The following is a 17,158-nucleotide window of genomic DNA, read 5'->3' on the forward strand; positions in this document are numbered from 1 at the left end:
AAAGAGTTGCATGGTTGCTTCAAAGCAAAGCCACCTTCTACCACCAATCTTACTCCCGAGTAATGCACGCCTCAGAGCCAACCATTTTTTCTAAACTAAAACCTCAGTATTCAGGTTAAATTGCCATGTTGGCACTTTGCGATAAATAAGTGGGTTTTGGGTTGCAATTTGGGCACTTGGTCTCAAAAAGGTTCGCCATCACTGTTGTAGACCTATCCTATACATTATTTTCCCGACACATGCACCATTTTCAAGAAGCAAAATCGATGAGACTGTGGCCACCCAGCCCGGGAGACCCACAACAGCGAGTCAATTTCGGCCATGAAAACCTTCAGCAATACCATTTTTGTTGTTGTTTAGATGTAAATAATTTTGGCACTACTTAATATAATGTACTGTAATGTTTAATGATAATCCATTGTTAAAGAGTCCACTGCATTCATTGTTATAAGCAGGTAAAGGTGTGTAAACTGACCTGTAGGTTGACATCATACTGTTTACTAGGCAGACTTTGTTTACAGGGAAGTTTGGCATTTTCTTCCCCAGTCATCTACATTAGTGTTGTAAAGTTCAGTGAAATATCCAGACATGATGGTAATCACGCCCACTGTGATAGTTCATACAAGATAACTTCTGACCAAAAAAATGCACCTTATTTTGTTTAACATTTTCTACCTTCTGGAAGTGTTATATCTCTAGTCTTTACCACCACCCTAACAGCAATTGAAAGTGAGTGGTTAAGAAGAAGAGGAGGAGGAGAAGGAGGAGGAGTTTGGATTTATAACCCCCCTTTCTCTCCTGCAGGAGACTCAAAGGGGCTGACAATCTCCTTGCCCTTCCCCCTCACAACAAACACCCTGTGAGGTAGGTGGGGCTGAGAGAGCTCCGAGAAGCTGTGACTCGCCCAAGGTCACCCAGCTGGCGTGTGTGGGAGTGCACAGGCTAATCTGAATTCCCCAGATAAGCCTCCACAGCTCAGGCGGCAGAGCGGAGAACCAAACCCGGTTCCTCCAGATTAGTTACACAAGCTCTTAACCTCCCACGCCACTGTTAAAAGGACCATCCATCACTGCTACCTGTTTTTGGTCTTTATGGAGAAAGAGGAGTGATGGTGGCACATAAGAGGGGGGTGGGAGGCTAGTATTTGAGAACCACCTGTCTGCAGAGAACCAAAACCTGGTGTCTGCTCGTAGTAAAACAAATGTTCAACTGTTCCAACTTGCCCTGGATCTCCCAATGGATGTTTCTGCACAGAGATTGTACCTGGCTTTTTCATATTGAAATCCAGCCTTCTACCTTCCTTGTCATTGGCTGTGCTTGTGATCAGCTCCAAATTCCTTTGGCTGCCTGTCCCTCTGCCTAGGTTGCCTCAATCCAGAACTTCCCCTCATTTGCCTCTGTCGAGCTCTGACCCCGGTACCCACCTTACCTCTCAGTAAGCCTCCCAACAGTTGTCAGTTTTGTCTGAAACATGTTTGAGTCCGTCTGTTGCAGAGGACATCCTGAGTTTTGCAGAAGATGTGAAACTTTGAAAACAGAGCTTACTTAGGTATTGTCGAAGGCTTTCACGGCCAGAATCACTGGGGTGCTGTGTGGTTTCCAGGCTGTATGGCCGTGTTCTAGCAGCAAAAGAACACGGCCATACAGCCCGGAAACCACACAGCACCCCAGAGCTTTCTTATGGTCTTCATGGATCCGTAGCTACCAATGCAGAATGTGACTTCCGAATCTCCTTTTCTGAAGGGTTGTAATTGTGAACATTATTTGCTTCAGGGTCAGACTCATCAGAAGATCACTTTCAGAAGATAGGCACGGTCCGGCGGTAAGTGACGCCGTCTGTCTCTGTTGTCAGCAACTTCTTGGCCAGCAACATTCTTTTCTCACTCTGCTGGGGTACCAGAGGAAGGCCAGGTGTATTAGCATGGGAAGTGGGGTGGGGAAAGGCCTGCAAAGGAGGGGGAGGGGGGCGGATCTTGAAGGGGGGGTTGGCGGAGGCACAAAACATTGGAAAAGGAGGAGAGACGAGCAACCTCCGCGTTTCGGGATAGACCAACGAACACAGAGAACAAACACGAGACCCACAGAGGCCCCGAGAGATTAAATTTTGCCTTATTGATTTGCCATTACAAATAAGGTTCCTAGTAGATATTAAATGACCGGGGGGTGGGGGGAGCAAGGATAATTGGGAGGAGTTTTCCCCTATTTTTATTTCCCTCTGGGGCCTTTTTTCAATTTTTCCAAAGTTAAAATTTTGGGGGAAAAAAACCCCTCCTGTGAAACATTTTCTCTTTTTAAAAGAGTGAAATGCTTTTAAGGACAAGGGCAGTAATCAGTAATCGTAATGCAGCTCTTGAGTCCAAGATGCATTTCTGCGCCCAGAAGGATACGGGGTCTCCATGAGGGGAACATGCAGGGCTTTTGTTGCTTCTCGACTGCTGCATGTCTGATCTCGTCTTTTTGATCAGCCTCTTCTCTTGCAGTAAACTTTCTCACTTCTTTCTGGAACCAGAGGTTTCAACGAGAAGGGTCAAGTGGATTTATACTTGACCCAGGCAATTAGATCTGCCCCATAAATCTTCAGTATAGGGCAGTGATGGCGAACCTATGGCACGGGTGCCAGAGGTGGCACTTGGAGCCCTCCCTGTGGGCACGCGCACACAGAGTTCGTCATGTGGGGGACGGAAAATCACACACACACACACACACACATACATCTAGGCTGGCCTGGGCCACTGAGCATGACCGTGCACGCACCACAGTGAGCAAGGACTCGGCTGGCAGGCCTGGTGCCTGTGCTCCAGGTGGCTGCTGCCTGAGGGGGGCGGGGCGCAGAGGAGGCAGAGATGCTAGAGAGGCACAGAGCAGTGAGCACGAGACTTGCTGGAGGCTAGAGCAGGCTGCCCTTGCTTGAGCGTATGGGGCAGAGGAAGAGGGAGCCAACCGTTTTTTTCTAAACTAAAACCTCAGCATTCAGGTTAAATTGCCGGGTTGGCACTTTGCAATAAATAAGTGGGGTTTGGGTTGCAATTTGGGCACTCGGTCTCAAAAAGGTTCGCCATCACTGGTATAGGGCTTGTCCACTAGCAGTAACTATGTCTGCTCTGGATATTCGGGAGGTGCTTCCTGCTTCTTCCCCTCCTGTGCACCTTCTGAACTGGCTTGGACAAACGGGAAGGAAACGCAGTTTGGTGCCAAACAAGAGTGCCTCCTTTTCCTTCGCCTCGTCTCCCTGAACTGATCGGGCTGGTTGTAGGCAGACGGGTATCCTGGGTTGACTGGCAGAACGAGTGCCTAGCTAGAGTGCAAGATGGTTGTTTCCTTGTCTCTCCAACAGCCCCCCCTCCCTCGCAGATGCAACATGGAAACAGTGCACCAGCGTTCCTATACTTTGTGGGTTGCCGCTGTCCATCTGAGTCGAGTCCAGGTGGCTAGTTTTGAGACCCCTCGTGCCTCGACTGGCTGTCAGAAAGCAGACTACCTTCTTGCTCACTTGGGCATCCTTGCCCTGTTCTTTTTCTCTGCAGTGTGGGTCTGAGAAGCGGTTCTTGGTCTCCGAATGGTGAAAGACATTCTCAGAAGCCAAGCCATAGCCCACGTCATGCACAGTTTCAGGAGCCAAATGGGGAAGATGTGGTTCTGTTGGGCACCCCAGGTAGGAGGATTTCTTTTGTACCTGGGCAGACTCTTAAAACAAGAGCCTACCAGCCTTGGCATTAACCCCACTCAGCACTCTGCCGATGTTCAGGACAGTCAGAGTCTAAGTTTACTTTTCTGTATTCTGCCGTAGAGGCCATATTTGGCTGTTTTGAGATTAGAACTCTAAAGCACTTGGTGCTCTTGGAAAAGTGTTTTAATTTCGATCTTGTTAAGAAATCCTTGTTTTGTTAGAACACCTGTTGGTGCGGGAGAGAAATGACGGAGGGTTCAAGTTAAAACAGAGAACATATGTTTCTACTTCATTTATACCATTCCTTCCTCCCCAGTGGGGACCCCAGACAGCTCCCATCATTCCCTGCTCCTCCATTTGTCTTCATCATAGCCCTGTGAGGTGGTTAAGCTGAGAATGTGTGACTGGCCCAAAGTCACCCAGCAAACTTCCAAGGCAGCAGTGGCGTAGCTACAATGGGGACATCCAAGGACATTTGCCCCGGGCGCCACCATTGTAGGTTACATGGGGGTGCAAAATGGCCCCCTGCAAGGCCACGCCCCCTGCCAGGCCGAGCACGAGTGCCTCAAAAGCCCAGGTTACACAGAGCCACACTGGCTCTGTACGTTAACAGAGGTTGTTTTTTTAAGCAGGCCTGGTCCTGCCTTTTAAGTTATGGCGAGCATTTTAAAAATTATGATTTTTAACTGTAATGTAGGTTTAACATGTTGTTGCCGCCCTGAGCCCTTCTGGGGTGGGCAGGATATAAAAATAAAAATGAATTAATTTTTTTTAACAGCATACCCATGAGCCTTTGCCAAATATGCAAATTGTCCATTTGCTTCTGGGCTTCTGAGGCACTCATGCCTGGCCCGGCAGGGGGGGCGTGGCCTCATGGGGGCACTGCTTTGCAGGGAGTGCTGCAGACAGGCCTGGGCGCCATTTTGCCCTGGGCTCTGGTTCCCCTTCCTGTGCCTCTGCATGGCTGAGAGGAGATTTGAACCTGGGCCTGACACATTCAGTCCTGTGGTGGCGAACCTTTGGCACTCCAGATGTTATGGACTACAATTCCCATCAGCCCCTGCCAGCACGGCCAATTGGCCAAGAAGTCCATAACATCTAGAATGTTAAAGGTTCGCCATCACTGTCCTAGTCCTTACTCTAATTACTACCCACCCTTTAGTTGCTGACCGGGCACTCATGGTCACTGTGACCATAATAGCAGCCCTGCTGGACGTGACCAAGGCAACCCAGCATCCTGTTTCAGATAGTGGACAACCACCTGCTCGGAGCGGCCAGCATCTTCCCCTGATGTTCTCTGTTAGTGCTGGGCTTTAGAGGTCAACTGCCCCTGATTGCAAACGTTCCCTTTAGCCTATCAGTGGTGTGGATCCAAAAAATTTTAGTAACAGGTTCCCATGGTGGTGGATTCAAACAGTGGGTAGGCTCAATGGGGCTGGGTGGGGCACGACGGGCGTGGCCGGGCATTCCAAGGGCAGGGTATTAATAATTTCTCTGTTACTGTAAAAAACTCTTACTGTGTAAAAAAAAAGTTCCACTTCCAGCTGGCATCTTTCTGTCCATAATTTAAACTCATTATAGCAAGTCCCACGCCTTACCGCCAACAGAAACAAATCATCTCTAATTGACTGCCGTCAAATGCTCAATACTAAATACTTAATTTTGTTTCTGTGAAATCAAAGAAGGAGACTCTCCTTAAACAAGGAACTTAACCATATTTCTAAACATGTTTTAAAACAGCTCCAACAGGGAGAATTATCCCGCTTTCTATCTTGCTAACCAGCCACATAGGAAACAACAGGACTTTGCGATTTTGACCTAATGGAATTTCTAACGTGAAAGAGACCACTATAACCCTTCTCGACATTAATAATAATTAGTAACCTCGGAACTGGTGAGAACCTACTGGATCCCGCCTCTGGCCACCGTGGCTAGTAGCCACTGATGGACAGTGAACTCAACAGCACATGCCTGCTTAGTCAAGAAAGAGCTTCCTGTTCCCGTGTAAGCCTCCCATGGAGTCCCAGCACTAGTCCCCTTTTTATTTTGCAGTCTGCCATTTATCAGAGCCACGACTTCTCTTCTGGGCACGGGAAGGAGGGTTTGGGTGTGACTGGGAAAGGACTGGTTGCTGGACGAGGGCAAGTTGGGCTGGGCGGGCCCCAGAGGTGGGATCCAGCAGGTTCTCACAGGTTCCCGAGAGTAGGTTACTAATTATTTATGTGTGCCGCAGGGTTACTACTGCGATTTTGCCACGGATTTTGGCCCTTAGTTACACCCTCCCAGCAGTAGTGCGCAGAACTTGAAGCAGCCCAGCACAGGTAGGTTTTCCAGATGTTCAGGAACTACAATTCCCATCAGCCCCTACCAGCATGGCCAATTGGCCATGCTGACAGAGGCTGATGGGAATTGTAGTTCCTGAACATCTGGAGAGCCACAGGTTCCCTACCCCTGGTCTAGCAGGAGGTGCACCGGCGTGCGTGGCAGCCTGCGCCTGCGTGCATTTGTTTCCTGCCCAAGGACCGGCGCAGTGGCTGCGTCCTTGCCACAGCCCCGCCCAGGAATGCCCCGCCCAGCCCCATTGGTGCTACGCCACAGTTTGAATTCCACCACCATGGGAACCTGTTACTAAATTTTTTGGATCCCACCACTGGTGGGGCCCACGTAACTCCAGCCGTCTCATGACTAAGCGCTTTCCTTTTCAGATGTGCTTGACTTGTCCGAGGCAGCACTGGGCCGCCCAGAAGGCCTGCGAGCCAGCACAAGAAGCGGGGGTGCCCTTAAAGAAGATGAGGCCATGGAGGAGAGGCAAGACTTGTCTCTTCCAGTTCCCTGCCTGGGAAGGCACAGAGTCTCCAGCTCCACTCAGGAGGGCGTCCCTTGTTCTTTACCCAGCGTGGAAAGATCTCACCTGGCCAACGAAGCCGCAGATCCCTCCCCAAATAAACAAGTAGGTAACAAGGTGGAAATGGTTGATATGCTGCAGCCGGCTGGAAGTGCACAAGTTTGTGACCTTGTGCGTGAAGATGAGGAAGAGCTGCCCCCTGCCTTCCCAAGAAGTCCTCTGAGTCCGCTCTCTGGGGCGGCTCTGATCCAGAGCATCCAGAAAGTCAACGAGTGGTTTTCAAAGAGCAAGATCCTCTCTCCCGCCCCTTTGCAAGAGGTTAATGCTGGGGAGGGGGATTCAGATCTGAAGCCACACCTGTCAGGTGTGGACACTCATCTCTTCCGAAAGACTGAACTGAGGGAAGACCAGTGGGAGGGGGCAGCAGGGTGGAGGGCTGGCAGGCCTTGCCCCAAACTGGTTGCCTCCAGAATGGTGGATAAAATATTTGGAAGAAGGTACGTGAGGACACGCAAGTCCAACCCCATTTGCAGTGAGAGGGAAACAATCCACATCCCATCTAAGGAAAACTTCACTGCTGTGAATACTCAATCCTCTGATGCCCCCGTAAGAAAAATCCCCGCACAAAACAAGCCCACCCCGGACCTCACCTCTGAGTATGTCACGAAAGAGCAAACCGCGACGGAGGACAGTGAGGGGGCTGGTGGTCACGCAAGTGCTGTTTTGGAAGAAGATGGCCCTGGTCACGCTGCGGTGGGTGGAACTCCTGAGGGAGCGCAAAGGCCAGCAGAGCATCCGGAGAAGAAAGGGGCATCAGGCTGTGAAGTGGATGCTTCTCCTGTACGCTGTCATTCGTGCAACATGCAAAATCTGAAGAAGGCGAGGCCCTCTTTGAGGCGGAGAAGCCGGCAACCAGGCAGGCCAGCTGGTGCTCTGCAGTTAGCCGTGCAAGAAAGCTCCGGGCCACCTGAGAAGGCCGAGGCGCAAGACGATGGCCCCCCAAGCAGTGAGGAGCCACAGGAAAACGGCACAGGCCAGACGCCCGTTAGGCGTAGCAAGAGGCTTCTGTCGCGGGCGGAAGAAGAGCACGGGGGGAGCGAGCCAGCAAAGAAGCGAAGGAAGCAGCTGCATGAGGCAGAGAAGGAGCAAGGAAAGGCCCAAGTGGGAAGCGGGGCTCCCTTGATAGCAGAAGGCGGACCAGGTGTGTTGCGGGTGGGCCTGGCAGCGGGTGCCCGTAAAGTTTGTGGTGCCTCTCCTGATGGAAAGAGTTTCCTGAGTGCTGGATGCCCCACAGAGAGAGACCGTCCTTGTCCTGTTGTCCCTGGTGCCGTTTCCCCAGGCAGTCATCTTGCGAAGGAGGAACAAAACCACCCAAAAGCCGAGGGGTTGGCAGCAGTGCCTCAAGCCGAGCAGAGTGCTGCATGTGCCCCTGAGAGACACAGGGTTTGCCCCCGAGATGTGAGGGGAAGCTGCAGGAGCCCCAGGGCAGGGCATGAAGCCACAGGGGACGGGGAGCTAAACCTGGGAACTGATGACAGCGAGCTGGACGCAGCCTTCGTGGGGAAGATATTCCGGCTCTGCAAGCGCCAGTCATTCTCTCTGTGTTCTCCTCCAGCGAAGAGACCTGCCACAGAACCCCAGACAGAACGGAGGGTTGACGGGGTGGAAGGCAGCAGGGCGGCTGCCTGTGTGAAGAAATCCGCTCCAAGCCCAGCTGGTGTCAGTGAGGACAGGAGGGAAGCCATCCCCAGCGGTGTGGCCGGTGGCACTGCCCGCCTGAGTCCGGTGCTTCATCCCTCCCATTCCTGTGACCCTGGGGAGTTGTCTGAACGTCTCCAGGTCACTTTGCAAGCTCCCTTCCCAGACAGTTCATGCAAACCAGCTAAGGAGGCTGAGAATGGAGATCCTTTGCAGAGTCAACAGCCAGCAAGTGACAAGGGAGAATCCCCAGGAACGGAGAAAACGTCCGGTGATTGTAGCTCAGACCTCTGGAGAACGGGCAACTTCCAAGGCACCGGTTTGCCCCCTGCTGACGAGACGAGCTCCCACGCAGGGCCGTCTTTAGAAACGAGACCCGAGAGCGACAGAAATAAAACTCTGGCTTGCAGCTTCTGCTCAGAACCGATCCAGCCGCTTCCTGTCGCTCGTCAGCTCTGGCCTCCCGGAAGCGGTAGCGTGGGAAGCGCAGGCGGGGTGAAGGGCACTGGGGAACAAATTGCCCCGATGCTCAGCACAGGCGCCTTTGAAGGGCCTTTGGACCGGTCCCCCGAGGAAGAGATTCCCGGCTTCTCAGTTTTATCAGACACGCCTGAGGGCTTGCTGGGTCCTGCTACCGACATCAAAGGACGCTCGCTTAACCCTCCGGAGGTGGGTCTACAGGCAACCTTGGTTGTGTTTACCAGAACTGACCAAGGAGGCCCCCTCAAAGAAGAAGCCTTAGAGTGCAGCAGCAGCAGCAGCAGCAGTTCTGGGTCAGGGCCTGGAGGCCTAGCTCGGGGCTGCCAAAGACGGGTGCCGAAGTTGTCTTCCTCCAGTGAAGATGAAGAGTTGCAGTGCTTTCAGGCCCTGGTGTCCGGTCAGGCGACAAGCTCACCCTCACAGCCAGCAAAAGAGGCGGAGGCATCAGCAGGGATTCTGGCCCAGCAGAGTAGCAGCCAAAGCAGCCCCCAGGGGGGCTATTTAAGCGAGGAGTCAGAGGGCTCAATGGACTTGTTTTCTTCTCACTCCCGAGGCTTTGAAGACTTCGCCAGCAAGCTCTGCGGCACAAGACCCTTCACACCAGCTCCCACTGGCCAAAGAAAGGCGATGACTCCCAGATCAGCCACTGAACCCCTGGGCGAAATCTGCAGAGATGCCGAACAACTGCTTGATGGACGCCAGGGCTGTATAAACGCAGAGCCCAGTTTAGGTACAGTGCTGTGGGTTTTTTTTTCAATGAGTTTTTTTATTTTGTTTCCATTACTAGTTCCAATTACAGTGAATTCTTCTGGACATAGGCCCGTGGTGGCGAACCTTTGGCACTCCAGATGTAATGGGCTACAATTCCCATCAGCCCCTGCCAGCATGGCCAATTGGCAGGGGCTGATGGGAATTGTAGTCCATAACATCTGGAGTGCCAAAGGTTCGCCACCACGGGCATAGGCAACGCTGCAGGTGGGGGTGCGCCTCGCACCAGGCGCAAGCCTGGAAGGGGGGTAGAAAATTGCCCCCAACCCCCCCCCCCCCCCCCCCCCCCCCCCCTCCTAGTTTCAGGTTTAGTTTCAAGCTGAAAAGCGGCCTGTTCAGTTCAGGCTGAAATGGGCCCTTGTGGGAACTACGCTACCCAGGAGGCCTTGCGAGCCCAAGGGTTCCTTGGGTAGTGTAGTTCCCACCCAGGCTTTTTTCAGCCTGAACTGAACAGGCTGCTTTTCAGCCTGAAACTAATAAGGCCCCTTCCGCACACGCAGAATAATGCGTTTTCAAACAACTTTCACAACTGTTTGCAGATGGATTTTGCTATTCCGCACAGCTTCAAAGAGCATTGAAAGCAGTTTGAAAGTGCATTATTCTACATGTGCGGAAGGAGCCTAAGCCTGAAACTAAGAAGGGGAGGGCGCAGGGGGTGCAGGAGTGGGGCCCGTGGGGGGGATGGAAAATGCAGAGTCCGCCCCGGGTGCAGTTTGGCCCAGCTGCGCTGCTGCTTCTGGGGCAACTTTTTGTTTCTGATGTCCCTTTGTGAGAAACTGCAGAATCCCCTCATCACTGTTTGGTCTGCTTTGTCAGAGGGACAAGTCACTGGCAAGGATTCCCAAAGTCTTAGAGCCCAGGGGTCGAACTCATCTGTTACAAGGGCCGGATATAACATAAAGGTGACTTGGTTGCGCTGGGCCCTGGGTGTGGGGAGGTGTGGCTGCTTTGGCTGGCGAGCCCCCAGCAGGTTCCCCAGCTCAGATTGGCACAGGAGGGGGGTGGCCTCAAATTGAGGAGAGGGGTTTGCCTCAGCTGGATTGTGGGCTTGATAAGGCCTTTGGATCTGACCCCCACCACCGCTGCTGCATGTGTGACACCCCTAACTTACAGGGTTTTCCCACTTCAGGCCTTCAATTTGATTCCTGATCCCTCAGGAACAGCCCAAGGGGGAGGGGCCAGTGAGCTTCAGTGGAATTGGAAAGTGGGAACGTCTTTATCCCGAAGGCCACAGATAGTAACAAAAATACAGGGATGATTCCTGTGTTGAAATGGATTGCCTAGGTGTCAAACTCGTGGCCCTCCAGATGTTATGGACGACAGTTCCCATGGTGCTGGCAGGGGATGATGGGAACTGTTGTCCACAACATCTGGAGGGCCACAAGTTTGACACCTGTGGCCTAGAGTATGCAGGTTTTGAAGTCAGGCTGAACAAGTCCTCCGTTTGGATTCTGGAACCAAGTTAAATGTTTCCATACCAGGCCACATTGCCCATGTCTGCAAACCCCCTGCTTTGGCTGGTGAGATTGTTGTGTTTGCCTTTTTTATGCCCTGTTTGAGAGGTGACTCATTTTCCCCACTTTTTACGAAGAAACCTGCATGCCTCCTAAAGTTTGGGGGGGTTCATTCCCCTTCCTCATTGTACGTGGTTTGCTGAGCAGGTTGTGGTGCGTGTGTGTGTTGTGTCCAATGTGAGCTGGCCCTGCCTCAATAACCGGAGCATGTTCTTTCCTTAGAAATTGTACTTTCTTTTCCAGTCCCTAAACAAGTGTGTTTATCTTCACAACTGGAATATATATAAATTCAAACAACTTGTTTTTACACGTACCTCTGTACGCAAACGTGGATGCAAATGTGGTGAAAGTGCGACATTACAGACTGATGGCTAGTAGACACGCTAGAGATCTGACTGCTTTAGCAGGATTTAGACCTGTTGATGGCTGGAAGATTGTCCCTGCCAAAGAATAAATATGTTTTTTAAAAATCCATTTTGATAGGTTTTCTAGATCCCTGCTGAAACAGGCATTCTACATTTTTAAAGAGGTGTTGCTGTTTTACTAAGCACGCTCAGAGGTTTGGGCTGCTCATAAACCAATATGTGTGCGTTGTCTGCTGAAGACAGTAGTCTGTTGAGACCCAAACAAATAATGTGCATGAAGTAAGTTTATTAGCTTTGCTTAATTCTCCTACCTCAAGAAAGAAACCTCAAAGAGCCACTTGGGGCTCAGTCATAAGAACATAAGAACAAGCCAGCTGGATCAGACCAGAGTCCATCTAGTCCAGCCTTCTGCTACTCGCAGTGGCCCATCAGTCCTCCTTTTAGAGGTTTCACTGCCCAGGAGTGTCCATGCTTAGCTTGTCCGCGTTGTTTCCTCTACCATGGAAAAATATTATCTGCCTTCAAAAACTCATTCCTGGTTTCAGGAGCGTGTCCACCTCCATCTGCCGGTGTTTTCCTTCCGTGTGTACTCTCAGGTGGTTTGTGGTTCTTCAGCGTCGCTGGGTCTTTGCCATTTATCTGACTGATCCAGCCAGAGGCGTAGCAAGGGGGAAAAGCACCCGGTGCACTCGTGTGTCCTCCACCCCCGGAACGCCATGCCATGCCCCCACCATACCCTCGCCACACCCCAACAGGGGCACTGGCCTGGAAGCACAACTACCTCAGTTCCTCTTGGAGCTAATGCACTCTGGGCCCAGCCCTTCCTTTGGCCCTTTTGGCTTTTCTCCAGAGATAGTGTGTAGGGACATTGTGGGTGTATCAATTAACACCAGACTCAATACTGTACCTGAAAATGAATTTTGGTCTTTTCAAGGTGAAGCTTTGGGTTGTGACAGCGAAGTGAGCAACCTGGGGGACTCATCAGGCTTTTCCTCGAAGAGTGAGATCCTCACCACACAGGTATGAGGCCCTGCATCATTCCGGTACGTTCGGCGGCGGCAGAGCTGCTGGAGACCCCTGGCCCTGCGACGATGCGGCTGGCCTCAACCCAGGCCAGGACCTTTACGGCCCTGGCCCCTGCCTGGTGGAATGCTCTACCTCCAGCTGTCCGGGCCTTGCGGGACCTTGGTGAGTTCCGCAGGGCCTGTAAGACTGAGCTGTTCCACTGGGCCTTCGGGGGGGCTGGCCACCATTCTATCGCCCCCCATTGAGGCTGCTGCCTTCCACCTGGTCGGGCCCTGATCTCCATCTTGGGTCCTACCTACCCCCTCCCTCCGCTGGCCTTTAGATCGGGCACTCTGTTGTTTTTAACCTGTATGTAATTTTGTAATCGCTGTTTAACCTTTTAAGTTTTAAGTTTTTAACGAATTAAGCTGCATTCTCGTATTTTTGAAATGTTTTGTTGATCTGCTGTTTTAAAAGTGCAGCCATTTTGTGAGCCGCCTCGAGCCCTTCGGGGATGAGGCAGCTTATAAATCTCATAAATAAATAAATAAATAAAATAATACCATGGTGGTGAACCTATGGCACTCCAGATGTTCATGGACTACAATTCCCATCAGCCCCTGCCAGCATGGCCAATTGGAGTGCCATAGGTTCGCCACCACTGGACTAATGCAAGCAAACTGCAGCACGGAGAAGGTGGGCTCCAGAGAGTAGGATGAGGTTTGGGGCAAGAGACTCTGGGAATCTAGTGGAGCATTGAAATAGGTTACCTTAGCATGGGAGCAATCCAGCCTCTTCATTGCTGGAAACTTTTAAGGACAAGAGAGACTAAACATGACTCAGGTGAGCAGCTGGAGAAGGTGTCTTCTGTGTTCTCCATTAAAGAATGCCCATGTTGGGAAATAATACTTGACATCCACTCTCTTACGGCATTCCTTACAGCAGCAGCCCTGACAGATAGTTACCTATTAATTTCCCTGTACTCCAGATATAGGAGCTGAGTTGGGGAGAAGACGGCTTAGTTAGTGAATCCATGGCAGAGGCAGTTTCTCAGACCATGGAGCTTCCTGTTTCAAAGCTGAATCTCTGAACTGTGATGCTCTCTGTTGAAAGGAGTGGTAGTTCTTAGAACATAAGAACTAGCCTGCTGGATCAGACCAGAGTCCATCTAGTCCAGCACTCTGCTACTCGCAGTGGCCCACCAGGTGCCTTGGGGAGCTCACATGCAGGGTGTGAAAGCAAGGGCCTTCTGCTGCTGCTGCTGCTGCTGCTCCCGAGCACCTGGTCTGCTAAGGCATTTGCAATCTCAGATCAAGGAGGATCAAGATTGGTAGCCATAGATCGACTTCTCCTCCATAAATCTGTCCAAGCCCCTTTTAAAGCTGCCGGTCCTTCTTCTGCAGAAGAAGAAGAGTTTGGATTTATATCCCCGCTTTCTCTCCTGTAGGAGACTCAAAGGGGCTTTCTATAAACTCCCTCTTCCCCTCACAACAAACACCCTGTGAGGTAATGGGGCCTGGGAGAGCTCCAAAAAGCCGTGATCAGCCCAAGGTCACCCAGCAGGCACATGTGTGGGAGCAGTACAGGCTAATCTGAATTCCCCAGATAAGCCTCCACAGCTCAGGCGGCAGAGCGGGGAATCAAACCCGGTCCCTCCAGATTAGAGTACACCTGCTCTTAACCACTATGCCACCGCTGCAGTAGGACTCCTGCTTTTAATGAGAAACTTCCAGCTCATGGTACAGTGAACGTCACAAAATTTCTGCAGGTAGAAAAAGGCAGATGTTTCTCTGTGTTGCAAACCCCCTGCTTTTCTCTCGCCTCGGCAGCAAAAAGATGCCCTGCAGAGCAACCTGGAGCGGCTCCAACAGGAGATATCTGTCATTGAGGCAGCCCTGAAGGAGGGGGGCCGGGGGGCCTCTGAAGAAGTGTGGCCGCCGCCAGGTGAGGGAAGCGTCCTTGCTGCAGGACGGGTGGGGCCAGCAAGGGGTAAGTAGGACAACACATGACTTTTTCCCAAGGGGGACTTTCCAACCTGTGAACAAAGAATTAGACCCGCGCCTGCGCCAGAGGTTGTTTCAGTCATCTGTGATTTTTCACAGTGTTTGCGAGATGCTGCAGAGGGATGCTAGACTTTCAGCAGATGGCCCCGTAAGATTTTTGGAAACCCAAGCCAAGGACATAGACATAGACAAGCCTCTATTGGCATACCAAATTACAATAAAACAGTTGTCCATAAAAGACAGATAAATACAACAAACATTCAGAGTCTTATCAATAGTGTAGTCCAAATGAACTCATCAAAAGTGCCACTCCCATACACCTCTCCACAGACCAGACTGAAGACCCACCAACAGAACCCAGGCATCACAACAACGTACAGTATCAACACTCCACTATAAAACACAGAGTTTGTTGGGGTGGCACCAAACACAGAACAAGGGATAGGGGACAAGGAAATGGGCAAACAATTGATCTGACTCCAATAGGTTGCCACAGCCTTCAATTGTCACACCATCTGGCAATCGATAACAAAACTACGACATCTCTCTATGAATCACCCACAGGTTATTTGACTTTGGATGACCATGAACCCACAGGTTACTGGCAGAGGTGGTGACACTGCATACCAAAGAAAGCAAATAGTTGATGTAACCAACATTGTTGTTGTTATGATGATAGCAATCTAATGCTCTGTATCCATCTAGAGTTGCGTCTATAATCTTTAAAAGATATTTTGCTACACTTTCGCAAAAGTAAGGATGAAAGTTATCTAAGATTAAAGGAATCCTAAGAGCATCAGTTAAATGATTGTATAGGAGTGAAGCAATGATGGGTTGGGTCATTCTGATCTTGGCAAATCTTGCACAGTGAAACAGAGTGTGCTCCAGTGTCTCAACTTGGCCTGAGTTGCATGGGCATAGCCTCTTTTGTTTATCTATATGTTGGTATCTGCCTTTAAGGAGCATAGAGGGCATTAAATTGAAACGGGCCAAGGTTATTGGTCTTCTGTGCCTTGGAAACCCAGGCCAAGGAAGGACTCCAGATAAAAGAGGGCAGTCCTGCGATCCAGCCGAAGACGGATGCTGTCTTGCCAAACTGTACAAGGCTGTAACTTAGTATCCCCTGTTGAATAGCAGTTCTGCGGGTTGCACGGATGCAGGATTAGTGGGCACTCCCAACAGCTGAGCAGGGTCCGGCTGCCGCTCCTGATCTTGCTCATTGTCTGCTTTGTATTGGGTGGGGAGAGCATCCCTGGAACAGTTGAGAACGTTGCAGGGACGTGAATGAGAAATGCTCACCAGCTGCTGAGGACAGACAGCATTTAGATGCCTGGACTGGCACAGGTGCATTTATGATTCAGCTGGGGAAAGCGAGCCAGTGGGAGAGCAAACGGCGCCTCTACCTGTGGGCTCTTGCTGATCCCAGACCTCCTCTTCCTCCCCCACCTCTAGAGCTGCCCCTGCTTCATCTCTTTAAATTTCTGGGTGTCATGATTAACGAGGACCTGACCTGGGGCGTACAGACTGCCGCGGTGGTTAAGAAGGCCCAGCAAAGACTGTTCTATCTGAGACTTTTAAGGAAACAACAACTGGATGGAAAACTCCTGGTGTCCTTTTACTGCTGTGCTATAGAGAGTGTCTTAACCTACTGCATCTGTGTATGGTTCTCCAGTTGCACAGTGGCAGATAGGAAGGCTCTCCAAAGGGTGATCACTACTGCACAGAGGATTATCGACTTGCCTGTACCTCCTTGGAAGGAACTCTGATATATGCGACCAGACCTAAAGAGAAGCCCAAAATATTCTGAGAGACCCGTCTCATCCAGCACACTCTCTTTTTGAACTGTTACCATCCAGAGCCCAGACGATACAGGTCTATCAAAGAACTAGGGACAAAGAGGCTTCAGGGAGACAGCTTCTACTCTAGAGCTGTGGCTATTCCTGCAAGAAATCCGGGGCTTCGATGTTGATGTGTTTGGGGCTGCAATGTAGGGATTGGTGGAGGAAGGGGAAAGTGAGGATGGGGGAGTATGGAGTCTGAAATTGTGTGTATCGAGGAAGGCTGGTGTGACTTCCGCTGTGGGTGCCCAATGACAATAACATGCTTATGCTTATGCCTAAGGGAGACCCATCTGCCCACGGGGGTTGCAGTGGAACGGAGTCCTGGTGCTCCAGGCGTCCAGAATGCGATCTGGCAAGGCAAAAAGAAGGGGCTGTTTAGCCAGCAATGTACCAGTAGTTGGTTAAAAAAAGTTCGAAGCTGCCTGTGCTTACCCAGAAGGGGAGGTATTCTGTCTTGCCTTGGTCAGCGCCTGGCAGAAACTAAACTAACCCGCGCAAGAGTGGGGCTTGATGGGCTAAAGAAGCAGCCCACCCCCCCTCTGCACAGTTTCCCTGGGAGACTCCAGCTATGCAAACGTTGCAGCAATAAGAATTGTTAAACTCAGAGCAGAACAGCGGCACATTGCAGGGGTTAAGCGCAGAGGCCTAGAACATGTTACATTGGCAATGCACAATTTTGATGCGTGGAAATCTTTCTGTAATCTGTATGGGATGGTGTACTTTTGAGCAGCGTCTTGCAAAATTATCAGTGGAGTCGGTTTTGCCTGGGTGTGATACATCTTGGAGTGTTATCCACAAGAAGCTTCTGCATTTGCAGTATCCAGCCCGTCAATACTGAACTAGAGGTGAATATGAGTTTAATGCAGAAGTGATTCTTAGTCCTGTAATCCGGCTATTCCCATCACGTGCGTATAATGTTATCACTGAATACTGCCCCCAATCACAAGTTAAATAATTGGGATGCAAAATAGC

General features: G+C 50.9%; 1 protein-coding gene across 1 annotated transcript in view; it reads left to right on the forward strand.

Annotated features, from left to right (window-relative positions):
* BRCA1 (BRCA1 DNA repair associated) overlaps positions 1-17,158 on the forward strand; it is a 40,212-nt gene that overhangs the window by 16,705 nt on the left and 6,349 nt on the right. The window contains exons 8-14 of the mRNA XM_048517576.1: positions 1,774-1,822; positions 3,525-3,652; positions 6,373-9,420; positions 12,272-12,357; positions 14,172-14,331; positions 15,798-15,862; positions 16,467-16,543. Coding sequence (XP_048373533.1) covers positions 1,774-1,822; positions 3,525-3,652; positions 6,373-9,420; positions 12,272-12,357; positions 14,172-14,331; positions 15,798-15,862; positions 16,467-16,543 — 3,613 coding nt within the window. The remainder of the gene's footprint in view (positions 1-1,773; positions 1,823-3,524; positions 3,653-6,372; positions 9,421-12,271; positions 12,358-14,171; positions 14,332-15,797; positions 15,863-16,466; positions 16,544-17,158) is intronic.

This window comes from Sphaerodactylus townsendi, linkage group LG15 (genome assembly GCF_021028975.2).
Source record: "Sphaerodactylus townsendi isolate TG3544 linkage group LG15, MPM_Stown_v2.3, whole genome shotgun sequence".
Classification (NCBI taxonomy): Eukaryota; Metazoa; Chordata; class Lepidosauria; order Squamata; family Sphaerodactylidae; genus Sphaerodactylus; species Sphaerodactylus townsendi.